At 40.9% G+C, this 27,997-nt stretch overlaps 1 protein-coding gene across 1 annotated transcript in view; it reads left to right on the plus strand.

Annotated features, from left to right (window-relative positions):
- The window catches only part of LOC136715947 (slit homolog 1 protein), a 209,423-nt gene that overhangs the window by 150,881 nt on the left and 30,545 nt on the right, over positions 1-27,997 (plus strand). The window contains exons 11-26 of the mRNA XM_066693370.1: positions 3,307-3,378; positions 3,827-3,898; positions 4,557-4,700; positions 8,292-8,455; positions 9,848-9,871; positions 12,516-12,660; positions 13,304-13,378; positions 13,733-13,876; positions 14,348-14,491; positions 14,802-14,968; positions 16,627-16,759; positions 19,900-19,968; positions 20,714-20,785; positions 21,315-21,386; positions 24,585-24,656; positions 26,874-27,037. Coding sequence (XP_066549467.1) covers positions 3,307-3,378; positions 3,827-3,898; positions 4,557-4,700; positions 8,292-8,455; positions 9,848-9,871; positions 12,516-12,660; positions 13,304-13,378; positions 13,733-13,876; positions 14,348-14,491; positions 14,802-14,968; positions 16,627-16,759; positions 19,900-19,968; positions 20,714-20,785; positions 21,315-21,386; positions 24,585-24,656; positions 26,874-27,037 — 1,733 coding nt within the window. The remainder of the gene's footprint in view (positions 1-3,306; positions 3,379-3,826; positions 3,899-4,556; positions 4,701-8,291; positions 8,456-9,847; positions 9,872-12,515; positions 12,661-13,303; positions 13,379-13,732; positions 13,877-14,347; positions 14,492-14,801; positions 14,969-16,626; positions 16,760-19,899; positions 19,969-20,713; positions 20,786-21,314; positions 21,387-24,584; positions 24,657-26,873; positions 27,038-27,997) is intronic.

Raw genomic sequence — 27,997 nt, forward strand, 5'->3', positions numbered from 1 at the left:
TGGTTGATGCCTTTCATGATTTTGAAGACTTGGATCAAGTCCCCACGTAGTCTCCTGTTTCACCCTGTTCCAGGGTGAAAAGGTTCAGTTCCCTCAGTTTCTCTGAGTAGGACATTCCCTTCAGACCTGGAATAAGTCTGGTTGCTCTCCTCTGAACTACCTCTAGAGCAGCAATATCCTTCTTGAAGTGTGGTGTCCAGAACTGTACACAGTATTCCAGATGAGCTCTAACTAGCGCATTGTACAGTCTTAACATTACTTGTTTTAAATTCTACACTTTTGACAATATACCCTAACATTCTGCTTGCCTTTTGTATTGCTTGCCTACATTGTTTGGATGGAGTCCAAAGTGAGGAGTCCACATAGACTCCTAGGTCTTTCACATGCATTACGTCATCTAGTTCTATTTTTCCCATAGTGTAATTATAGTGGACATTTTTGTTACCTGCATGTATTACTTTGCACTTGTCTTCATTGAATTTCATCTGCCAGGTGTCAGCCCACAATTGAATGGGCCTTTGAATAGGCTGAGCCACCTATTTTAGTATCAATCAATCAATCAATCAATTTTTATTTGTATAGCGCCCTTCGCAGGGTAGCCACAGAGTGCTTTACAGACTGGTGAACATACAACAAATGTATAGCAAAATAAAAAACATAAATACAATAAAATGAAATATAGACCTGTAAACATTTTACATGATCTTGAATAAAGTGAATGAACATTTAACCATTTAGGCACGGAGGAGAGAAAAACAAAAAACTCCTATGGATGGCATGTAGGAGAACATGAATCTCTGGGGGTCCATGGCTTAGGGCCTAGGCCTAATGGTTGCCTCCCCTCCAGGCAGTATAATTATTACAGCAGCAAGGAGATCAGAAAGTTCTTAATCGGTGCTGCTTGCTGTGCTCTTCCCTCTGGAGGAGGCCTCTCGCTGGCCATCGGGGGTGGAGGGTTTGGACCATCAACAGGCTTTGGGTTGCGATGGCTCGTCAAACCTTGGGTGTGAATGCCCCGTTGGCCCTCCGTGGTGTGGTGCTTCTGGGATGGGTTTTGCCTCATCAGACTTCCATGGTGGGGGATGAGGTGCCTCGTTGGACCCTCAGAGGAGGCTGTTGCTGGAAGACAAGAGGGCAGTCGTGCTCAGATACTGGTCATGCAGTACAGGACATTTCCAAAGACAGTTGTGCAATTGCATGTCCATGGCACACCGGCGGCACTATGGGCTAGAAAAACAGAGACTAAACAGATGAGTCTTCAGCCGTGATTTAAAGGCTAAGACAGAGCTTACATTGGCTGGAAGATCGTTCCACAGCTTCAGGGCCCTATAACTGAATGCTCTACCACCTGTGCTTTTCTTGTGTATTTTAGGGAGTGCTAATTAACCGGCTTCCTGTGATCTCAATGGCCGACCTGGAGTGTATTCGATAAGGAGATCTTTTAGGTAGGGAGGTTCCAGTCCCTTTAGTGCTTTAAATGTTAATAAGAGCACTTTAAAGTCTATCCTGTAGTGCACGGGCAGCCAGTGAAGAGAAGCCAATACTGGAGTGATGTGTTCATGTTTTTTTGTTTTTGTTAGGATTTTTGCAGCAGCATTTTGGACTAACTGAAGTGCAGAAATTTGTGCTGCCTGACAGAATGGCATTACAGTAATCCAATCTAGATGTAACAAATGTGTGTATCAATTTCTCAGTGTCCTGTAACGAGAGGAATTGTCTCAGTCTAGCAATGTTTCTAAGCTAGAGGGAGGAAGATCTCGACACATTCTGAATGTGTGATTCAAAAGATAGATTATGATCACAGATGACACCCAGGTTTCGTGCCATCTCCTTAGGGGAGAAATTGAAGTTATCATTACTCAGTTTTGTTAGTGCATGATGAACAGTTTGTTTTTTGTCTCCTAAAATTATGACTTCTGTTTTGTCAGAATTAAGCATAAGAAATGTTTTTGTCATCCATGTTTTAATCTCAGACAGAGATTTTTCTAGGTCTATAGTGTTGTTAGGATTTACTGACAGATATAATTGTGTGTCGTCTGCGTAACTGTGAAAGTTAATATTATGTCGTCGAATGATATCACCTAAAGGGAGCATGTATAATGAAAAAAGTATAGGTTCGAGGACTGAGCCCTGTGGGACTCCGTACTTAACCTCAGTTAAATTTGAGTGGTTCTCGTTAATCTGTACATATTGGAGTCTGTTTGACAGATATGATTTAAACCATGAAAGCACATTGCGAGATAGGCCAATACGGTTTTCTAAGCGGAGTAACAAGATTTTGTGGTCGATTGTGTCAAAAGCCGCACTTAAGTCTAATAAAATAATAACACTGGCGTGCCCTACATCGGAGGACTGAAACACGTCATTCAATACTTTTAACATGGCCGTTTCTGTACTATGGCCGGAATGGAAGCCTGATTGAAATTCTTCATAAAGATGATTATCGGTTAAAAAAGCTTGCAGTTGGTTTGCAACTACTTTCTCTAGAACCTTAGAAAGGAAGGGAAGGTTTGAGATAGGTCGATAATGTTTAAGTATCATCTGCAAATTTGACAAGTTTGCTAACTATCCCAGAGTCCAGATCATTAATATAGATTAGAAATAGCATAGGCCCTAGTACTGATCCCTGTGGAACTCTAACACTAACAACCTCACTCCAGTTAGAAAGCAGCTCCTCTAATCAACACCCTCTGTTTCCTGTACATCAACCAGTTCATAATTCATCTACTTACATTACCCTGAATGCCTACAGCTTCCAATTTGAGTATCAGTCTTTGGTGTGGAACCTTATCAAAAGCTTTTTGAAAATCAAAGTATATCATATTATATATGCTTTCACATGATCTACAGCTGCTTGCATGTTTGAAAAATGTCAATAAATTAGTAAGACTAAGTCAATGCATGCACTCTCCCTGGTTGGTTCCCTGACAAATTGAGTTAAGGTGAATCAGCTTTCCTCCATTTTTACCACACTGTGCTGATTGATCAATACAAACGTTTGCAGGTGTTTTTCACTTTTAAGGTTACACTTCTTCTGGCAGTGCCATGATGTACTATAGAAAACACCACCCAAATAGTCAAAAGAAGGGGTTTGTGCTCAGCACTATGCAAAACTGGTGCTGTCTTCAAGCTGAGCTTTACTGTGACCTGGGAAGAAGTGTACTTTACACTCTAAATTAATTGGACTATCTTTGGGTGTAAGTAGTGAGTAATAACATGTGTACTTATAGTGTATTTACATATAGTAATAGGTAATCTGTAATTATTTGTCATTTTAATTATTATACATATGCCTGTTCCCTGCAGAGACCTCAGCAACAACCAGATCTCAGAGATTGCCCCAGATGCATTTCAGGGCCTACGCTCCCTCAACTCCCTGTAAGTGCCTGCCCAGTCCCAGTGCAAGAGACTGTGGACACCAGTCTGAGTTTGTGTCTGTGTATGTGTGTGTCACAACAGTATCCTTTAACAAAATGGAATTAAAGCAGCTAAGCAGGGAGGTACAACAGTCAGAGGCATGGGAGACAATGTGCAGGGTCCATAAGAGTACGCTGAGCAGATAGTGTCTAATGCATCCATGCTTGTGAATGTGAGAGTGCTTCTATTATTCGCTGAATAACTTATCTGTTTTTGTCTGTATCAGTTATTTTTCATTAATGATTATCACCCTTCTGAGAAACATACATTTACAGGGCCTGTCTGTTTTTCAGTGTCTGGCTGCATATGTATGTATCACTATGTGCCAGATCAGCCTTCTGTGTAGCATTAAGAAGAAAAATTAATTGCTGCATTTAAGGAAAAAAAGTCCCCTTTGTTTTTGTTCCAGGGTCCTGTATGGAAATAAAATCACTGAACTGCCCAAAGGTGTGTTTGATGGACTATACGCCCTACAGCTGTTGTAAGTAATGTGGAATAAACTCTCTCAAGACCAAACAGTTATTTAAATAAAGCTGTAATTGCTTTAATCAATGTCAGTAAATGCTTTTAGATGTATCCATTCCTTAGAGGGTTTGAACAATTGTATTATTCAAATTGCCACAAATTATATATTATTATATCAGGTAAGCCCTCTAGAAGACATCACTACATTTCTTTCAACCACAATACACATTAATAATGTCATATTACTCATCAGCTCATTTCAAAATATAGAACATTAGAACAAAACTGTGACTCAAAAACACTAATAGTAAATACGTTTTCACAATACTCCCCCCATCCTCTATGTAATCCATGTTGCAAATATTTGTATTATACTACATAATATTTTCTACAATGTATTTTCAAAAGCAAAGCAAATCAAATCAAATCAAATAAATACTCCCTTAATTAAAAATATTAAAATACTTATACCCTAACAGCACTAAGGTAGTTTTTCTCCTTTTTGCATTTTCATACTACCTGCTTTTTATGCAACAGCATTTTGGTCTGCAGACCAAGAGGTTTTGTAAATTACCCTGTGCAGTTCATCTTGTGTATGTGTATGTGTATTGTGTATGTTTTAAAAATTAATCTGACCCCTTGCTCCCTCTTGTTTCTCTTTCTCTCTTTCCAAGACTGCTTAATGCCAATAAGATCCACTGTGTCCGTGCTGATGCATTCCAGGACCTGCAGAACCTGTCCCTGCTTTCCCTGTATGACAATAAGATCCAGACTCTGGCCAAGGGCACTTTCACTGCTCTGCGCGCAGTACAGACATTGTGAGTCTTTCTGCACCTGTCTGTCACATGCATCTAACTGAATTGATTCAATGTACATTATTGATTTAGGTGTAGTATCATAAGGGGTAAAAATTGCACCAAACTTGTAGATACTTGGCAAAATGGGAAAGCTTCTGACCTACAGAAAGGCCCAATTAAATACACAATCAAATACACAATAAAACAGTAACCTTAATAGTAATGAAGTTTACAGGTTTAGGTTATAGCCTTAAGAGAAATACCAGTGTATGTTTTTGTTTAAAATTATTTTAATTGCCAGTAGTTTTTGTATTCACTCCTAATTTGGAATCACCCATTCCCATCGTGGAATAGGCTTATCACTAGGGTTCCTATTGTAATGCAGGTGGGATGTAGAAAGCTAATAAATGAGCATACATCAGCAAGTCACTCAAGACCTACAACACAGATAGCAGTACAATTGTAGGGAGGACTAATGCAGCTCACTATATAACACTGTGGCACTTCCAGGCACCTAGTAGGCAACAGTGGCCAACTCAAGCCAACCCAAACCTCAGCAACCTCCAGTCAATTAAATAACACCCCCCCCCATGAAGTGTCAAAGTAACAATTTGCTATTGAAATGTAGCCCAGATTGGAACGAGTGCTGCCTGGACTCTAGGGCACTCTGGGTGAAGGCCTTTACATTTTAAAACTCATGAATGCTTTCGGTTTTTGGACACTTTATGATGTACTGTGTAAATCTAACATCCATCCATCCATATTTACTAACTGCTTAGTCAAGTTACAAGGTCGCAATGAGCCAGAGCCAGAGCCAGAGGCAGATTACACCCTGTACAGTCCATCACAACACACGTACACCAGTCTTATATCTCCAAGCGAGCACCCCTATTTTACTCGTTCCCTAAAAAAAAAAATGCTCAGGTTCTTCTCTTGGGTGCATAGTACCTGCAATTGGCTCTTCGTTGTTTTTTTAATTACTCTATGTCAGTAGCACCTGCTGCACTCCCTGTGTCCAGATATATGGCTCACCATTTAAAAGTGACTTAATGAATCATCCCCCCTGTGTTCATCTGACCCACAATTCAGGCAATCATTACATGCAGACATGGAAACAATGTCAGTTGGACATCAGTTGGAGTGCAGCTATGATTACATCATTGCTATATTTAGTTTTGGATACGAGAAGAAAAAATAACTAATGATAAATTAGTGTAGTCAATACTGTTAAATTACCCACTCATTTGTAATTAGAGCTGCATATGTTTAGGTTACATCTTAGGATGCCACACAAAGCGCAGCTACTTTTGACACCTTTTTAGCTGCAGTACTACAGCTACAAAGTGGCATAGGAAGGAATCTCTGTACTTCATATGACGATTGACAGAATGTAAAAGCCACAGCTTGTTCAGAAGTGTCTGTAATCCTCTAGATTCCATTATCTGTCCAGGCACAGAAAGATATTTAGTAAGATTTCTCCTTTTTGACTTTTTTTTAAGGTGCACAACATTCTCCTTAAAAAAAATCAGAGTTTCTCTTCAGTTATTGATCTGAATCTGTTAACTATTCAACACAATCTCACTGCCCAGCAGATTTGGCCAGATTTGGTGCTTACAGTGCCTTGTGAAAGTATTCACCCCCATTTTTCCTATTTTTTGCATTACAACCTGTAATTTAAATGGATTTTCATTTGGATTTCATGTAATGGACATAAACAAAATTGTCCAAATTGGTGAAGTGAAATGAAAAATATAACTTGTTTTAAAAAATTCTAAAAAATAAAAAACGGAAAAGTGGTGCATGCATATGTATTCACCCCCTTTGCTATGAAGCCCCTAAATAAGATATGGTGCAACCAATTCCCTTCAGAAGCCACATAATTAGTTAAATAAAGTCCACCTGAGTGCAATCTAAGTGTCACATGATCTCAGTATATATACACCTGTTCTGAAAGGCCCAAGAGTTACGGACTAACGGACCAGGCAAGGAGGGTATTAATCAGAGAGGCAACAGAGAGACCAAAGATAACCATGAAGGAGCTGCAAAGCTCCACAGCAGAGATTGGAGTATCTGTCCATAGGACCACTTTAAGCCGTACACTCCACAGAGCTGGGCTTTATGGAAGAGTGGCCAGAAAAAAGCCATTGCTTATAGAAAGAAATAAGCAAACATGTTTGCTGTTCACCAAAAGGCATGTGGGAGACTCCCCAAACATGGAAGAAGGTACTAAAATTGAGCTTTTTGGCCATCAAGGAAAATGCTATGTCTGGCGCAAACCCAACATCTCTCATCACCCCAAGAACACCATGCCCACAGTGAAGCATGGTGGTGGCAACGTCATGCTGTGGGGATGTTTTTCATCGGCAGGGACTGGGAAACTGGTCAGAATTGAAGGAATGATGGATGGCGCTAAATACAGGGAAATCTGTTTCAGTCTTCCAGAGATTTGAGATTGGGACGGAGGTTCACCTTCCAGCAGGACAATGACCCTAAGCATACTGCTAAAGCAACACTTGAGTGGCTTAAGGGGAAACATTTAAATGTCTTGGAATGGCCTAGTCAAAGCCCAGACCTCAATCCAATTGAGAATCTGTGGTATGACTTAAAGATTGCTGTACACCAGCAGAACCCATCCAACTTGAAGGAGCTGGAGCAGTTTTGCCTGGAAGAATGGGTGAATGCTAAACTTATAGAGACGTGCCCCAAGAGACTTGCAGCTGTAATTGCTGCAAAAGGTGACTCTGCAAAGTATTGACTTTGGGGGGGTGAATAGTTATGCAATCTCAAGTTTTCTGTTTTTTTTTTCTTATTTCTTGTTTGTTTCACAATACAAAATATTTTGCATCTTCAAAGTGGTAGGCATGTTGTGTAAATCAAATGATACAACCCCCCAAAAAATCAATTTTAATTCCAGGTTGTAAGGCAATAAAATAGGAAAAATGCCAAGGTGGTGAATACTTTCGCAAGGCACTGTGACTGAATGACTCAACAGTCTCTCTCAAGGTTGTGCTACATAAAATGACCAGAGGACCATAGGGAACAAATATATATATTTTAATAAACCATAAAAATGTGTGATCCTTACATCTTTCATATGCCAAAATTGTCCCCTTTCTTGTATATTTAAAATATATATAATATGTAACCCATTTATTTATTTTATAGGTTGAAAATACAATATATTATGGATTACAGACTAAAATATATTAAAAATGTCCCATATATTTTAAATGTACACGAAAGGGGACAATTGTGTCATATGAGATGGATCACACATATTTGTCATATATTAATAGTATTTGTTTATTCAGCAGTTTAAGAATTGACATCATTTACTTTTTTACATTTACTATTTAAAAAATATATTAAAAAAAAAATTAAAATAATTCCTTTCATAAAGTAAATTCTGTGATATCTGAACAAATGTTTTAGGAAGAATTGATTGTTTTCCTTAGATTTAATTGAAAACTTACCACCTTATTGATTTTGCAAGATTTTAAAATGGAAGAGTAGAGATCAATACCTGTGTATTGTAATATCAGATTAACAGAAAATATTCTAGAGATCAACGGAGGCTTTACAGGGAATAAACTCTATTTTTCCCTCTCTCAGGCATTTGGCACAGAACCCCTTTATCTGTGACTGTAACCTGAAGTGGCTGGCAGACTACCTGCGCTCCAACCCCATTGAGACCAGTGGGGCACGCTGTGCCAGCCCACGCCGCCTTGCCAACAAGCGCATTGGTCAGATCAAGAGCAAGAAGTTCCGTTGCTCCGGTGAGACAACCCTCATTCTCTACTCTTAATATCACTACTTCTTCCCCCTGTTAGTCTTCTGCCCACCCACATTTCCATTTCTCCTCTTCTTTCTTCCCCACCTCACTCTCTATCATTTTCCCTCATCCCCATCAACATCTCACCTCTTTCCTTTGCCCCACCTCTCCTCCCATCCTCCTACCCTTCTGTACCTCCTCTCTCTTCTCTCTTCTGCCTTCTGTCATATTTCAACATCTTTGCCTCTACACCAGTCTCTCCTACATCATCACTTCACATCTCTTCAATCTTCCCCACCTCACCTCCTGTCTTCCTATTCCTCCATCTCCCTCTCCCCCATATCACCTTCTTTCCGGTCTCCTCTTCCTTCTGACCCACATCCTGTCCTATACCCCCGCTTCTCCCTATCTCTTCTCTTGTATTTTTCTATTGCCATCTTTTCCCCTCATCTTTCCCTTCTCTTCTTCCACTCTCTCCCCACTGCCTCTCTCACTGACTGTCATTAAGTCACATTGTTTCAATAGCTGCTTTCTGTAGCTACAGGGCAGCAATTCCAGTTTCTATAGCTCAGGTCCCAGGTTTTAAACATGCCTTAATGAAAGCAGGTCCACTTTTGCACTTCACTTGAAATGCCAGTCAGTCTCTGTCTTATAAATAACCTCTTGAATAAGGAGCAGTGGCCAGTCTACTACACCCTAGGGAAAAAATGCCACAGATTCCAGTCAGAACATGGAGGTGCGGGGGTACTGTTGGATGGAATCCTGTTTATAAAAAATAAATAAAAATAAACATTTTTTCTCAGAGGGGAGTGGAGTTTTCTATTAATGCATTAACACATGCTCAGTCTGGTTTCAAATTAAAACCGCTAAAGGCTGACATCACCACGTAAATTTCAGGATTGGGTTTCTACCGCACTGCAGCCTGAGCTCTCCGGGTCTTTAACTCCTTTTATTTCCTTGCTTTTTGTACACTGCAGCTTAGCGGCTTGGCATTTGCCTTGCTCACGGTTAGCTGTCGCTGGTTTACAATGGATGTTTGACTAATCCCCCTCTGAATGGCAGAACCCTAGTCAATAGGCAAGGGTATTCCAGCAATGACTTGCTTGTCCGTTACCCTCTCCTTCTGCCCTGGTTTAGCAGTTCCCCTTGTGCCTCCAGGCCTGACAGTTTTTAACCAGGTTTTGACCACACTGAGCACTGAGTGTCAGGCATGGTTTTTGGCACTTTTAATTTAGGAGACATTGTGCTACTTAATCCAGGCTTGGTTTACGGCTTTAATAACATGGTTCAACCAAGGCCAGAGTGTGAGTTTATATTTCCTCACAGTTCCAATATAACTTCACCAGAGTGTCAAACGCTGAGCTAATATTATTTTTTCCTTGTGTTCCTTCCACAGCTAAGGAGCAGTATTTCATCCCAGGTTAGTAGCCCCTCTGTCTGCCTTTCCTCCAACTCTCTCTTTCTTTTGTAATTTGTATCAGCCATCTTTTTTTATATTACACTCATGGAATCATCAGTTAGCAGTCAACCAGTATCATTCCTGTGCTCAGGTAGCTGACACGTTTCTTTTCACACTGCAGATTCAAATCACAAATAACACAGCTATAGCACTGTAGGGTGGACAGATGCAGCTCTCGGTGATTACACTGATGATGATCATCAAACCAAGGAATCCCTGACCTAATCAAACCCAGTCAGAGTTGTCTATGGGCCTATATTCGGACCAGTGACTTCTGTGCTAAGAGCTTTTACCAGCTGAGCAATTTCTTTCTATTATTGCCTTAATCTTACCCCTGAGTCTGAGGTATTCTCTGGGAACTGGGACTACAAAGCAGCCCTAGGTTAACTGGTCTAGTCAATCTGGAGTCTCAATTGTGTGCCCAGACCATTTACCTAAGTCACAATGTGACACTAAAATATTAATTCTACCCAGGCTAAAGCCTACTGATTTACAAACCCTCCCACCATTTTACTGTATATCTTTGTTCAGTTGTAACTGAAATTATATATATTATGTGAGCGTCTCCCCCCCTTCTAAATCTGCCTGTGCCATCCCCCCCGGGTCACCATAGTCTGCGGTGTCTGTGAGATTGACATAGCCATGTAGCCAATAAACTCAGCTTTCAAACGATATGTAGATTCAGCAGATATTCAATAGCGTCTCTGCTATTGAGGATTGTGTAATCAAGCCTTACTGTATCATTATGCGCCGGTACAGTCACAGACCGCCTGGTGACGCATAAAGTGGAGACACCCAGGGAGTCTCATTTTCAGAAAGATTGGATCTATTTTGGGAATTATAAGTAGTATTATTTGGTTATTTGTATTATTTCATGTACAGTTTTATTTGGCCAATTGGGTATGTGTTTGGACAGCACCTAGACACCTCTCACAAAAGCCCTCGTACAGTGGGTTGTGTTTGTCCTATGAACAGCCAGCTTTGTACAGTTGTTGTCCACACGCCACTGAAGGGATGTATGGAGCTTCAGCATATTTATGTTCTAAAACAATTGCTAGGTTCTGAAAATAATAAGAAAAGCCTCCCATCAGAGCATAGGTTGAGCCCTATAGCCATGACATCAGATTGTGAGCCGGATTCCCTATGGAGTGTCTGAAAATTGGTAGAGACCTTCTGGGGTTGGGAGGTTGGCCAAGGGATTCCTTGCCATTCTGCCAAACAGTTACCCTTTTGCTCTGCAGTACTATCAGAGAGACCTGTATCCTCTCTCTGCTCTTCTTCTTGTTGATCAGATCACAATCAGTATCACTCCACAAGTTAGTGGAGTAGAAAGGTCCACTAATCTCTGCGTAGTCCTTGTTCAGACAGCTGGAGGGTCTAGCCCAGGTTTGGATCCCTAACACCAATGACAGCAGCGCCAGCTCTTCCTCACTGGCTAGGCTACCTGTCAGGCTCAGTATCTGCCTCGGCTAGAGAGCAGATGAAGTTTCCCACTGTGAACTGAGCAAAATATCTCAATTCTCAATCAGACAAATCTCAATTCTACTTTTGTTTTCCCTAAAGCCAGAAAGGCTTTTCCCTTCTATTTCTTCCTCTTGCATCCCCATCTACAAAACCTCTAGGAAAAGGCATATACAAGGCAATTACGAATAGCCCCAGGTACATTATATTTCCACTGATATAGAGCAGTTTCTATCAGTCCCATTTTTAAAGTCTTACAACCATTGAAATTTAAAAAGATCTAACCATTATGGATTTTAATGGAAAGAAACAGCGCCCTTTTTTCAGTGTTCTTAAGTAACTTAACAGGTTCCCCTGGCTACCACAGCACAGAAGTCCACAAGGTTGACACACAGCCCTGCTGACACACAGCAACTAGGTCATACATTCTTGCTCATCAGTGATCAAGCTGACAGGGAAGGACAACCCAAAGACCTTTCAGAGACCACTTGCAAAGCCTGTGTGCCCAATCATACTTAAAGACATGCAGCTCCAGAGAACTTGCCATTATAGTCAGTCTCTTATTAGTGATGCTTCCCAAAAAGTTGCAAACTATATCACTTTGTTTGAAGTGCAGGATGCATCCTATAGCTTAGTTTCAGTTGGTTTACAATCCCATGACTTTGCACAATTGACTGAGGGTATGGTATATTAGCTATGCTGTGGGTATTCTGGGCTTGCAGTGAGAAAAGGGGCAGATGTCTTTAATGTGTGTTTCTACATCTGTCCTCTTTGGATTCCTAAACAAGGTGAAAAAGGCCTGAAATATTGAAGATTTCGAATTTGTTTTAAAAAAATAATTGAAAATTTGAGTTTGGTGTGTGTGGTCAGAGCCTCTGCACAAATGCGAACCCACCATCTCAGGCACACCTCTGATCACCAGCAACAGCAGCAGTGACAAACTCACTGTGTCTGTACACTCTACCAAGTTCGGAGAGGTAAATGTTAAAAATGTAATGGAATTTGATCATTTGTTGACAAGTGGAAATGCACATAAGATATTGCTGTTGCTTAGCATCTTCCTAGCTGAGAGCTCTGGGGAAACCCTCTTTATTAACTATGTGTGTGTGTGTGTGTGTGTGCATGTGTACTTGTTTGTTTCCAGGCACTGAGGACACCAGGCTTAACAACGAATGCAACAGTGACCCTGTTTGCCCGCCAAAGTGCCGCTGTGAGTCCAACGTGGTGGATTGCTCAAACCTGCGACTTACCAAGATCCCCGAGCATATACCTCCCTCCACTTCCGAGCTGTAAGACCACTCTCATTCACATACACTAGTGTACATGCCCTCACAAACAGCACAGCTCACTGCTCACTTTATAGCTTCCTACCTGCAACTCCTTTACCTAGCTCTGGACTATATTTGTCTGCGCAGTGTACACTGGGGATATTTGTTTTTACACTGTACATTTGGGAGTGTGATGGAAGTCAATTGTTTTAAGAAAAAAGCCTGCTAAACAGGCCTGAGAAACTACTGTATATATATATATATATATATATATATATATATATATATATACACATACACACGTAAAATGTTTTGTTTGCTGTGGAATACAGTCTCCAAAGCTTTTCTTTATTAACATCCTGTGAACAATCATTCTTTAGGGATGTATTTTGATAGCCCTCTTCATTAACAACTGAGGTTTATCACAAGATGAGAGAAAATTGTTTAAAGTATTGTGCACAGACAGCACTTAAAGGCTCTCAGTGTTTCAGATCCTACACTACTGAGGTATCTGCAAGCTTATACATTTGAAAAAACTATTGTTGGTACACATAGTAAACTATACAAAATTATATTCTATTGCTATATATTATGTTAAATTAAGATTGAAAGTTTTGTAAAAATGTGTTTTATTTTAGGATATTACTTTTTGGTCCTATTACAGGCGCCTGAACGGGAATGAGATTTCAGTCTTGGAGGCTACTGGTGTCTTTAAAACACTCTCTCAGCTAAAGAAAATGTAAGCCATCTGATTCAGTATTACTATTGCAGTGATTTAAGAGGATTGGTACGAGCAGGTATAGACAACAAGACCATGCTTGTTTAAACATTTCCTTGGTAACTGACCTGTTGTCTGTATACATAATTACCATGGATAAATTACATAACGGAAATTACCTCTTCATCTTGTATAGTAAAAAACAAAGGACTAATAGGAGTTATATCTGAGTATCCAATGTATTCCATTATAAAGCATCTGCCAAATGAAGAAAATAAATAAATACATAATAATGCTGTACAACTACTACTAATAACAATAATACAAAGAAGAATGTCACTATTGTTCATTAAAATGTCACCATGTCCTCCACAGTAACCTGAGCAACAACAAGATAGCGGAGATTGAGGATGGAGCATTCGAGGGGGCCTCTTCCGTCAATGAGCTGCACCTGACTGCCAACCAGTTGGACTCAGTGCGCAGTGGCATGTTCCGGGGGCTGGAGGGTTTGCGTATGCTGTGAGTTAACTCACACTGATACTGATAATGACATACCTACAATGACACTGACATTGACATTGACAACAACACCAGCAATGACATGCAGACACTGAGAGTCACACCAACACCAACACCGACGCTGATGCACAGACATCAACAGACATCAATACCGACCGACCCAGACAAAGACACTGACAGACACACTGAGACCATTACCAGTACGCTGACACACTGAGACATTTACTGACATTGACTGAAACACTGATCTTGATCTTAAAACCTATTCTGCAGATTTTGTCCTTGAGCTCAAAATCTCGCACTGATACAAACACAGTACTCCTACTGCTATTTTTTCTCTTTTTTATTATTATTATTATTATTATTATTATTATTATTATTTATTAGCAGATCACCTTATCCAGGGTAAATTCTCACCTACCTTTTCTTTCCCATCTTCCCTGATCCACTCTCTCTCTCTCTGTTTTACAGGATGCTCCGAAACAATCGCATCAGTTGCATCCACAACAACAGCTTCACAGGACTGTACAATGTGCGCCTGCTGTCCCTCTATGACAACCATCTCACCACCATTACCCCAGGGGCTTTCGACACTCTGCAAACTCTATCTACTCTGTAAGGACCCTCATTCAATTTTCTCACGTATTCACATCCTCTCAAGGTTCAAGGATATAGGAATTGTCCCAAGCATTGTCATTTGTATTAGAACATAAGAACACAAGCAAAATGACAAACCAGTAGGAGGTTTTTAGTATCTAAAAGCCAAAGATATTTCCTCCTGCTGTTTCCTATATGAAGCCAGAGAGTAGAGATCAAATTATTGGCTAGGTTAGTTTGTTCCAGGCCCCTACAAGAGTTTGTGTAAAGAAAAGGAACTATTTTCAATGTTAAACCTTAATACTAATTCCAGGTCTCTGTCCCTCAGGAATCTGTTGGCCAACTCTTTTAACTGTGACTGCCGGCTGGCCTGGCTAGGCGACTGGCTCAGAAGCCACAAGATTGTGACTGGCAACCCCAGGTGCCAGCGCCCTGCCTTCCTCAAAGAGATCCCCCTCCAGGATGTGGCATTGCCTGACTTCCGTTGTGAGGAGGGTAAGAGCTACCCACACAAAATTATTTATTTCCAGCAGAAGGAATCAGTACTAAGCGTTGATATGTTGGATGTCATTATTGTCACTTATTTCTGCCTATTTTCCCTGGCTATAAATGATGTAAATATACACTCACCTAAAGGATTATTAGGAACACCTGTTCAATTTCTCATTAATGCAATTATCTAACCAACCAATCACATGGCAGTTGCTTCAATGCATTTAGGGGTGTGGTCCTGGTCAAGACAATCTCCTGAACTCCAAACTGAATGTCCGAATGGGAAAGAAAGGTGATTTAAGCAATTTTGAGCGTGGCATGGTTGTTGGTGCCAGACGGGCCGGTCTGAGTATTTCACAATCTGCTCAGTTACTGGGATTTTCACGCACAACCATTTCTAGGGTTTACAAAGAATGGTGTGAAAAGGGAAAAACATCCAGTATGCGGCAGTCCTGTGGGCGAACATGCCTTGTTGATGCTAGAGGTCAGAGGAGAATGGGCCGACTGATTCAAGCTGATAGAAGAGCAACTTTGACTGAAATAACCACTCGTTACAACCGAGGTATGCAGCAAAGCATTTGTGAAGCCACAACACGTACAACCTTGAGGCGGATGGGCTACAACAGCAGAAGACCCCACCGGGTACCACTCATCTCCACTACAAATAGGAAAAAGAGGCTACAATTTGCACAAGCTCACCAAAATTGGACAGTTGAAGACTGGAAAAATGTTGCCTGGTCTGATGAGTCTCGATTTCTGTTGAGTCAGAATTTGGCGTAAACAGAATGAGAACATGGATCCATCATGCCTTGTTACCACTGTGCAGGCTGGTGGTGGTGGTGTAATGGTGTGGGGGATGTTTTCTTGGCACACTTTAGGCCCCTTAGTGCCAATTGGGCATCGTTTAAATGACACGGCCTACCTGAGCATTGTTTCTGACCATGTCCATCCCTTTATGACCACCATGTACCCATCCTCTGATGGCTACTTCCAGCAGGATAATGCACCATGTCACAAAGGTCGAATCATTTCAAATTGGTTTCTTGAACATGACAATGAGTTCACTGTACTAAACTGGCCCCCACAGTCACCAGATCTCAACCCAATAGAGCATCTTTGGGATGTGGTGGCACGGGAGCTTCGTGCCCTGGATGTGCATCCCACAAATCTCCATCAACTGTAAGATGCCATCCTATCAATATGGGCCAACATTTCTAAAGAATGCTTTCAGCACCTTGTTGAATCGATGCCACGTAGAATTAAGGCAGTTCTGAAGGCGAAAGGGGTCAAACACAGTATTAGTATGGTGTTCCTAATAATCCTTTAGGTGAGTGTAATGTGCTATAGAATAGAATAGAATGCTGTTTAGTTTCCCTTTGTAGTATATATACATCAATGAGTTTTTTATGGTAATTTTGATTTGAAGTTAGATTGTCTAGATTGTCTAGATTGTCTTTCACAAATTAGTTGATTTTGTAGTTATATTCTGTAGTTCAGTAACTGACGATTCATGACTGGGGTGTGGGTGTGTGTGTTTTATTAGAGATTCTAAACATATGAAAAACAGAAACAATTTTGGAATGTCTATTTGTTGGGGTGTATAGGCTGGCCAAGGCAGTGAGGGAGTGATCCTGTGTGACACTGTTCCTGTGTGTTTGCAGGTCAGGAGGAGGCTAGCTGTGTACCACGCCCCCAGTGTCCCAGCGAGTGCACCTGCTTGGAGACCGTAGTGCGCTGCAGCAACAAACATCTGCGGACTCTGCCCAGAGGCATCCCCAGGAATGTCACCGAGCTGTGAGTGTGGGCACAGAGTGGGCAGGGGACAGGAAAGAAGCACACAATGCATCATAGCCTAAACATTCAACTTAACCCATTCTTTCTCACTGTCACAATTTGGCATTTTGGTATTTTGACTTTTTACATTATTATTATTAATATATTAATAATAATTTATTCAGCTGATGCTGTTATCCATAGCAACCCATTTATCAGTGGAGATATTACTGAAGCACTCTGGATAAAGTACCTTGTTCAAGAGTACTACAAACAGTTTCTCAACTGAGATTTGAACTTACTAGACCTAACAACTTCTCTACACTGCTGCCCAATGGGAACTTCTAACCATAGGGAAACTGGGGGCTGTTAATGGTGTTCTCCAGAATGTAAATGAATTTATCTATATTAGATTTGCTAGCATTGACAAGGAGATGATATGTGTGCAAAACACAACACCAAGCACAAAGTTAAGCACTTGTCAACACAGCAATATCTATCAATTCAGGACTGTGAATCATACAGGGTCTGAGAGAGACATGTTTAAAGTGTTGTGTGTGTTACACTATGTATCTGGAGTTTTACCAGATTGCCTCTATACTTCAGAGACATTTGGTATAAACACCAGACAGACAACATATAATTTCTCTTTGTATGAAATAGACTGATCCTTGGAAATAGGGGCATAGGTTTTATTTTAGAATCGGGGGGTGGGGCACACTGTCAATATTGAGGGGGATGTATCCCCTATGCATATGGAGCAGGGATACATTATTGGTGGGACAATTTAATATTCTCTCAACATTCTCTCAATGTCCCCCCCTCCCCTTCTAAACCTATGCCTATGCTTGGAATACTTGAAAGGCCAAATTTGCATAACACAATAAAGTAAATGAAAAAAATAATGCAAAAAATATTTGAGATGCAGTCCCCTCTGTGTAACACTCCCACAGTTCCCCCACATCCTGGAAATTATCTCAATTTCAAGAGGAGTAGCAGCCCAGGAAAATAAATGTATTCCAGCAAAAGTTAAATGTTGATAAGGGTGTTTCTTTGTGACAGATTGTCATTGCTTGCAACTTTCTTTTACACAACTCTGTGGTTTTCCATTCCATTCCATCCTCTGTCAATACCTCCAATTATCTCTGGGCTAGGGGTGTCATTAAGGGAGATCAGGTGCTTAGTGACTGCTGCAGTCCAGGTGTGCTAAAGGAATCCCCTTCTGTGGAAACACTATCATTAAGCTACATACAGGAAGTAAATGAAGAGGCCCGGGAGGCTGTTTGCCCAGGACTGTCATACAGACATGCACCGAAGGGCTTAATCCCATAAAGGCCTCTACTCAAAGTGTAGGATGCCTCTCATAACTTGTACCAACATGGTCTCCAATCTCAGGTATACAGCTGCCAGCTTTGTATCTCTTGGAGAGAAATTGGCTACTGAGTCAGGGTGGGTAGAAGTCAGCTGGGCATTAATCAGTTCTCTGCACACCCGAGACTTCCTCTGGCTTCCCAGACACCTGCAGGTTCAGATTGTTATAAAATCTGATCAGTGTAATCGGCTTGGTGTAATAATTGGTTATGTCATGGTTCCCAGTCTGTACCCTCTATCACCTCTAGAGGCCACTGTTTCCCTGCCTTTTCTCTACCCTCACTGCTTTCTTCTATCTATCTTTCCATTAACATTCTTCTCACCCATGTGCACATTTGTTCCATACCTTTGCTTCCATTGGCCCTGCACCTGCCTTCCCAGTTCCTGCTTCTCTTCTTAAACCCCTCACTTCCCTCACTCTGTGTGAAGTCTTGTCAGTTCTTCGGCGATTCCAAGCCTTGTCTCCTTGTCTCCTTGTCTCCTTGTCTCCTTGTCTCCTTGTCTCCTTGTCTCCTTGTCTCCTTGTCTCCTTGTCTCCTTGTCTCCTTGTCTCCTTGTCTCCTTGTCTCCTTGTCTCCTTGTCTCCCCCTGATTTGCTACCTCCACAAGTTCTGCACCTGGGTCCCATTTTCCAGCGCCCTGTGGTCCTTGAGACCATGACAGGTTATGTAATTGGCTTGCAGTGTGAAAATGTTTCTCATCCCTCATGAAGAGTCCTGTAGTAGTAGCAGTAGTAGCAATCTGAGTTTTGTAATTGCCAATTCCAAATTGGAGGAAGAAAAGAAGAATACTTTACATGTTTTAATTATTTTAAATTGTGCCTCATAGCACTAAATATTGAATAACTAAGTTGCAACTTTTTGGGTAGAAAGAACCAAACCCCACTTGCATCAGATTTTCTCAGAATCGCTCAACCATGATCTTGGCCAGATCATGTCTCTATCATTAGCAAGGCGTTTGAAAAGCCTGGGGTAAATTTAGGTGAGTGACTTGCCCATGGGAGAGTGGAGTCAAGCTCCTCTTAAAGCAACGTGTCATAGCTGAGGTCAAAAGATTGATATGACCTGTACCCCCCACATTTCCAACCCTGCAGATGGTCAACATCACTTGTCACTTGTCAAAGTGACAGGCTGAACCAAGAGAAGACTGGGAGACCTTTCACAGCCTGGTAAAAAAAAATGTTTGATGTCTACCAGTACTGTCTGGTCTCTTTAATGTAGGCTGGTGGCAGGAGGGAAGGAAAGAGATAAGAATTCTTCAAGTGGCTCCATTTGCTTGTGTGGAACTGAAAGTCTGTTGTGTAGTGCAGATGTGGAGAAGGATTTGATTTGCAGTGTGACCTATCAGTGAAGGTTTTTTAAACTACATTTTACCTCTGGAACCTTTGGAATCACCACCTTTTTTTATATAAATCATTTGGAATTATTGACTGTTAATCAGCTTGGCTCACTACTATAACCCTCGTAATAACCCAGGAAAGATATGGATAGTATACATAAGCACTGACAGGCCATGTGTTTCTTTTCATTGGGCAAGACCTACAGCGACAAACAGGAGAGCTACAGCACTGTGTGGATGACTGATGCAGCTCTCTGTGATAATACTGCACAGCTCACAGGTGCACAGTAAGATGCATCTAATTAGATATAGAAAAATATCAGCCTCCTAAATGGCTCTGCATCAGAACCTGCACAACCAAGCCACCATTGTCTGCTTTGTTGTGAGCTGTGTGTATTTGTATTTGTGTGTATTTGTATTGTTAATCTCTGCTGTTTTATATGATTGTGCAGGTACCTAGATGGAAACCAATTCAGCATGGTGCCTAGAGAGCTGTCCACCTTCAAATACCTTCAGCTTGTGTGAGTGTTTGGTACATCGATGGCAGTTTTGCCCTGATACCTTACTTTCTATGCTTTGATTTTCCTTCCCTGTGTGCAGTGCTGCAGTGCAGTGCAATGATGAGTATTGATGTGGTGAGGCAATGGGTGATCTGCCGTAGCCGTTCAAAATAGTTCAAAACCTCATGTTTTTAATTAAGCCAAACATAAGAAACAGATCACAATGAGTATTCATTAATCAGAACATCAGCTACAGGCTAAATAGTAAATATCCCACAATAATGGCTGTTCTGTAATTAAAATGTTTTTACCACCAACTGCTATCAACAGATATTTATTATACCCAAGAATGGGGAAGACTGAAGTTTATTTTTTTTCTCATACATAATTCCATAAATCCATAAGTAAATTAATAAACTTTCTGTTCAGCAGCCTAATTAATTTGAGCTAAAATTTGACATATTGTTATATCCATTCAAAGAAATCAATGGAAAGAAAATTAGGTTTATCTTTAAAATGTATTTCAGGTTATTTATTAGCATAGCAAAATTCTTAAAAACATATATGTATAGATTATTTATGAAGAGCACTGTTTATTTTTCTTATTTTCAGGTACATTTCACATAGAAAATACATTGGTTGGAGATAATGCCTTAATTGCCCTTTCTTTAAATCCACTTAATTGGAAAGACTTACATTTTTTGACTGCAAATCTGTAAGAAATTCACAGGACACTGTGTCCCTAATGTTGATTGTTTCATTTCAGAGACTTGAGTAACAACAAGATCAGCTCCCTTACCAACTCCTCCTTTGCTAACATGAGCCAGCTAACTACATTGTAAGTGGGATTGCCATGTATTGTTGTTAGTTGTTAGTTGAGTCAGTTGCAGCATATTGTTGACTGATAACAGTAATAATGTGAATGGTATTAGTGATGTCCTTTGTTTTCTCTCAGAATTTCAAAAGCATTTAAAAGTAAATCAATCAATGCTGACTGACTCATCCAGTAAATGCAGGATGAGCATGTGTTAAATGCTCAGTATTATGACTGAGTTCCCATGGGGCATTCTGTGATTTGCCAAACAGCATTCAGGTCACTACTTTACCAACACCTCCCTGTGACTTCTCGGGCATCTGCAAGTTCAAATTCCTAACAAATCCAGTTGCATCAAATTTTTTATGATGGTGTGCCAGTCCATATATGTAGGGACTGTGCATGTTTGAGTGTGTACTCTGTATGTATCTGTGTGAGTTTGTGTGCTGCTGTCACGGTGGGCTTCAGTGTGTGTGTTTACTGCACTTACTAAGTGTGTATGTTGCCGAGATGCACTGTCAATTTGTCAGTTCTTTGTGTTCTCTCCCTGTAGGATCCTGAGCTACAATGCCCTGCGCTGCATACCCAGCTTGGCCTTCGGAGGACTGCGTTCCCTCAGACTGCTGTAAGACTACATCCACCCCACCTCTTCATCTCCCAGTCCCAGTACTGTAATCTATACAAGCATGCAAAATAATTGACCTTTCGCAAAACCCCACCCCCAAATGGTCCTTGTCCAATCCTACCTTAGCAACCAGTCACTACTTGAAGAAGGTCCATCAAGCTTTTACGTTAAGGCTCAAAATGGTAAAAAGGTGTGCCTATGGCACCTGCAAATCCGACAACAGGTTCCCCAAAAGTTTAGAGGGGGGATTTGTTTGCTTTTGTCAACATTTATACATAATTATTCCTTGGACAACAGTGTTATCGCTGACGTTATAGTTATCTGAGCTAACATGACCATTAATATGACTAACTTGCTACTACTAACATTAGCTAGATAGCTAGCTACCTGTATTATTAGCTTGTTGCGTCGAGGCACTCGTAGGCAGGGACGTGTCTAGGGGGGGGCCTGGGGTGGCCATGGCCCCTGAAATGAGACTGGCCCCCCCAGCGCCCCCCCCTACGAACGCCATCAGCCCCCCCCGCTAGCGTGAACGAAAACACAGTCAGAGTGTTGATGATAGGATGGCCCCCTCAATTTGCCCTGTGCCCCCACTCGGCCACCCCGTTGAACATTTTCTGGACACGCCGCTGCTCGTAGGCTTAACTTTAACAGGTGACTTTCTGCTGAAGTTGATAGGATGATGTTGACTCATTCTTTGAGATCTGTATGCTTGTGCATCAGTTATTGTTGTGTCCCCTTCCTTGTTGATTTGAATATTCTGAACATATCCTTCCACTGCATACTGCAGTCCCTTTTGCCTCGATCTGGAGGATATCACTGAGGTATTACTCCAAAAAGAATCGTTTACACTGACCGGTAATATGCTACTTTTCCCCTCCATGCTTGGCTGTTTACAGAAGTTACCGCTTACAAAGAAGCACAGATTGACGGGTGTAGCAACAGTAAGGTGGGCGGGGCTTTTGCAAAAGGTCAATTGTCTTGATTTTCTCCATGATTGTATATTATCTCATTGCTGCCATATTATAGGGTGCAATGAGGATTAACTTGGGTTGTGGGTTGGGTTACCTGAAAGTGAAACAGCTTTGACTGAAATCTGTCACACTAGTAGTGTTCAATATAATGTACACAGCAGACTTATTGTCAAGTCCAAGTCGAGTCAGAGTCATTAGTGTGCCCCTTACTTGTTATTTTATTCTGATGTCACTTCATCAAATGAAATGCAGGCCCAGTAGTCACCCTGTCTGGACCACTAATATGTAGCATGTGCAGGTCACAGCCCTCTACTCGGGTTTCAAACTGCACCAACACATGCACTCCTCCATGCGCTCCACACCACACAGCTCCACCTACTAGAGGATACATCCACTACACCTAAAGACCAGTCTACTGATGTGGGAGGTTTATACACTCCACTAATTTCACAGAGGGGTTACATCTTCATAACAATCTCATGTATACAATGAGATCAGGGTGGAATGCACCAATTCAGCAAGAGGAAGTTTTGATCTCTTTCTATGGTATTGATGCACCAGAAGCTTTCCATTAAATAGGTGGGGGAAGAAAATGGTTCCTGTGAAATAACCCTGCAGACAAACCTACTCAATGGATTGACATTTCACCTCTAAAGATTTAGATCTGAAACAGTGAAAGACTTCAGCTTCCTCTCATAAAAACACACTTAGGTGCAAAGGTTCCTCATAAATCAAGCCTTTTGAATTGGACACTCTTGTTGAAATAAAATTATAATTTATTTATAGTAATAATAAACTCCAAACTGGACTTTTAAGTAAAGACTTTTCAGCATGAGCAGGATCTGTGTGACAGTACTGCAGGTGACAGATCTTTTGAGGGATAAAAAAGCAGGGCCTGCCTTACTGGATATTATCTTTCAAGATTGGGACTTTCCTTTATCTGGCTCCCCTCAAGGCACACCATCTGCTGGAGTCCCCTAACTGGCCCAGTAACCTGCTTGGTCTGGTGCTGTCTGTCTGCACTGAGGTGGGGGGGGGGGGGGGATTTTTTATAGCATGTGGTTAGGAGCTGACAGATTAAGAATCCATATTGTTTTATAACCATGTCATCCAATTGGCCTGTTGAGATATCAGGAAGGAAATGACAGTGCTGTAGACATATATATGGATACCTCCAGCAGGTTCCTAATTAGATCCCTGCTCTCTTATTAGCTGAGAGAGAGAGGCTAAGCTAGGGATGAGGGCTCCAGGTTGTTAGTCCCAGATTAGTGACTTAATACTAGCCTTGCAGAATTACACAGGAGCTTCCTGACAAATAAATAAGGGACATATTTGACTCTAGGCCCAGTGACAGGTATACCAGAGAGGCCTTGACATATGCAGCCTTTCTCGTGTACTTTTCTAGGAAGGAAACCATTCACATCAGTATTCTGCTTATAGTGCTTCCAGCAGTCATGGTAGAGCTGATGTTACAGCTGAGTGAAACTAGGACATATTCCCACCAGATTGTGTGGACTGTGGTAAACAACTGTGGCTAAATTGCACTCAGCTCGTTAAGTTCACTATGCAGAGGATCCCTCATGGTTGTGCTCTCGTCCGGGTAATGTGGTCCTTTGAACTGGATCTTTGTCATTCCCAGTGGAATTAACCAGTGTAGGTGATAAGGCTGACAGAGTGACATGCAAAAAAAAGAGATCTGCCAGAAGAGAGCAAGCACTGTACATCTGTAGTATTTTACTCTAGAGTGAATAGGAATAGAGACATTGCCATGTATTGCAACTTGAACAGCTTTGCAGCCTTTGTTACTTTTACAGGGTACAATGTGCACATTCCTAGAGAACTATTGTTCAGTTTTCCTAATAGCTTCATGGGTGCCTGCAGGCTTGTAGTACAGCTGGAAGGGATGTGCTTCTAATCCAGTCAGCGCTGAACCTCTCATGTGGGATTGTCTAGCCTGCATGGTGAAAAGAGATGGATGGCCAGGACAGGAGAAGCCTGGCAATGCTTCCTCACCCTCCCCATGTAAGGTGGAGGAAGTCAGTAATGTGTTGAGATGCATTAGCACAATTGGTGATTCCAAATATAGGGGGGAGAAAAACACAAGAAATAATTGGTGATTCTAAAAAGTAATAGATTAAAAGGTAGGTGATTCCTTAGATAATGTTTTAATGCATTGTCTTTTTGATAATCAATCCTTCAGCTCCATGTTGTGTCTGTCCCACAGCTCTCTCCATGGCAATGACATCTCAGAACTGCCAGACGGCATCTTCAGCGATGTGGCCTCTCTGTCACACCTGTAAGTAACTCTCGAGCCCCCAGCAACAGCTCAACATTGCCCAACACAGATCAGGCTCCTATAGCTATTTTTTTTTAGCAAATGACAAGGAAACAGCATCCAGCTTGTGGTCTTGTTCAGCCTAGTAAAGCTGGAGGTATCATGTTTGATCTCATCCCAAACAAGCTGTCCTAAATGCTGTGTAGTACAATGATGAGAAAACAGAAGTTCATTCTGAGTATTTGTTTTGTTTTTGCTTCTGGTTTTGGAGAGCACTTGGACAGCATCAACAATTTTACTGTTAAGATGCACAAGGGTCTTTTGTTTTGTACTAAGTGGGTTCTATACTACAAGCCCTTCCCACCATTTAAATACTGTATTAGCAAAACACTTTCTAAGGCTGCAAACCTCCATTCAAAAATTAATGAATAATGACTTAATAGCACATAGAATCTTTAAAATTAACTATATGCATATAGTTAATTTTAAAGATTCTCTGTGCTATTAAGTCATTATTCATTAATTTTTGAATAAAATACAAAACACAATTAAAATGCAACAACTTACATGCATGTAAGTTGTTGCATTTTAATTGTTTTGTATTTTATTCCACTTTAAAAAGTATGTGTAATACAATTTTTAGGTTGAATCCTCAATCCTTGTATGTTGTGTCACTCAATGTTCTTTGACGTATGTTGCATTTAGCCAGTTGTAATTGAATGTGTAGTTCATTATACCAGATTTAAATTTTCAGGGCTGCCAACAGTCCTTCTCAGCAGACAAAAGCAAATACATTAATTTTTGAAAACGTGTTATTTAAGGTTGTCATTTTAAAGCATAATAGAACAGCATACATCATGCCTTTGTTAATCATGGATGACTTGAATGGGGTTTGCTCGACATGGATGAATCGTATGCATTTCAGACAAGAAAATATCCCAGCATTTAAGACGTATAGTTAAGGTAGAAGAATTAAAAGTGAAGGAAGTCTAGTAGTTAAGGGCATCTTTACATTATTCTGAGAGAATGAGGAGATAATTTGTTGCCTGTCTCAAAATCAATGAATAACAAGAAAAGAAAAATGCCCATCCCCTCCCCAACCATAACCTACTCCTCTTAGTGAGAGGTGAGCAGGGTCATGTGCTTGTAGCACCCATTGATTTCTAGTGAAGAGGTTTCTGTGTTTGCAGATGTCAGTTATTGGATTCATGTGAAAGATGAGCATGTTTTTGCAAGAGGATTGATTCCAAGGAACACGGCTATAAAAAGAGCATTTTAGGGGGGATGGGAACAGAGAGATATATGTGTTAAAACACAGTCTGAATGTAATTTAGTAATAGCATTGTTGTCTCAAGGCACTGTTGCAGGCAGAGTTTTTCATTACACTTTTTTAAATTGATTGGTGTTGGTGAGACATTAAAAAGTAGTAGAATTATTTAATATCCTAAACCATAGTTTAAAAAAGAAGAAATCGGAGAAACCATTCCCAGAAGGTAATATTTAATATTTAATAAAAGTAATTAAACAAGTTGTCTATCTCGTGGGTTCTGATCTAGAATTATATGTATCCTTATAATGTATGGTTACATCTGTGTAGCAAGGGTGTCACCTGGTGGAAACATCTAGTACTACAATTGAAAAAGACTGCTGTAGACTATATGGATAAATATGTGTTATTTATCAGTTCAATGGGCTTCAATTAATCCCATCCTGGGGCCGCTGTATCTGCTGAATTAGCAACTCTGTGCTAGATGAAGCAATTATTCAAGTTATTGAGTTATTTAATTATTGAAAATGTACGAATGGATGGAATATTCAGTGATAAAACAGCAGCACACATAATTTGTCTACTTGTCTGGAATTAAAAAAATGTCAATGTCAAATTTAATAAATACAGCTAAGCTTGTTCCTTTTTATAAGTTATAAGTTTGTAAGTTATTTTCTTAGATGCATAGGTTTTACAAAAAAGAAACATGTTAAAGTAATCAACCTTATGAAAAAGATGTACATTTAACAGCACTTTAAATAACATTTAACTTTAACCAACATTCAACTTGTAATATATAATGAATGGAGCTTCACAATTGTGCATACAAGATTTATGTTAGATGATTCGATATTCGATATTCGACATTTACAATAGGTTGTCTACAAAACACTTGTATTTATTATTGTATATATTTTTCCATATGAGCAAACTGCCTGGCATCCTAATCTAAGTGTCATTCTCTCCTGCAGTGCAATTGGAGCCAACCCACTTTACTGTGACTGTCGTCTGCGCTGGCTGTCTGACTGGGTGAAGACTGGCTACAAGGAGCCTGGCATTGCCCGCTGCACTGGACCACTGGGCATGGAGAGCAAATTGCTGCTGACCACTCCAGCTAAGAAGTTTGAGTGCCAGGGTAAAACAGGGTTGTTTGTGCCTGCTGATCTCAGTAATTCACTAACTTGGCAAAGGCAAAAATATAATAAATACGTCAACTTTTGATTAAAGGCATTACTAATGATTCCTACAATAGTACACTGCTCAAAATTAAGGGAACACTTAAATCACACATCGGATCTTGATGAATGAAATATATAAAAAAATTAAATCTTTACTGTACATTGTGTAATTCGTTGAGAACAAAATTACGTAACAACGGTCAATGGAAACCAAAATCACCAACCGATTGAGGGCTGGATTCAAACTCACACCAAAAATCAAAGTAAACAATTGAAATCACAGGCTGTTTCCAACTTGTGTGAATTTCATCACGGCAACTCTTAATGTGACTCAGTACTGTGTATGGGCCCCATGTGCCCGTATGCACTCCCGACAATGTCTGGACATGCTCTTGATGAGACAGTGGATGGTGTCCTGGGGGATCTCCTCCCAGACCTGGATCAGGGCATCAGTGAGCTCCTGGACAGTCTGTGGCGCTACTTGGCGGCGTCGGATTCACCGATACATAACGTTCCAAAGGTTCTCAATTGGATTCAGGTCTGGGGAACATGAGGGCCAGTCCATGGCATCAATACCTTCATCATCCAGGAACTGCCTACACACTCTGGCCACATGAGGCCGGGCATTGTCCTGTACCAGTAGGAACCCAGGGCCCACTGCACCAGTGTAAGGTCTGACGATGGGTCTGAGGATTTTATCCCTGTATCTAACAGCAGTCAGGGTACCATTGGCTAGAACGTGGAGGTCTGTGCGACCCTCCAAGGATATGCCTCCCCAGACCACCAAACCAGTCATGCTGGATGATGTTGCAGGCAGCATAACGTTCACCATGGCATCTCCAGACTCTTTCACGTCTGTCACATGTGCTCAGTGTGAACCTGCTCTCATCTGTAAAGAGAATGTGGCACCAGTGGCG

The sequence above is a fragment of the Amia ocellicauda genome, chromosome 20, assembly GCF_036373705.1.
Source record: "Amia ocellicauda isolate fAmiCal2 chromosome 20, fAmiCal2.hap1, whole genome shotgun sequence".
NCBI lineage: Eukaryota > Metazoa > Chordata > Actinopteri > Amiiformes > Amiidae > Amia > Amia ocellicauda.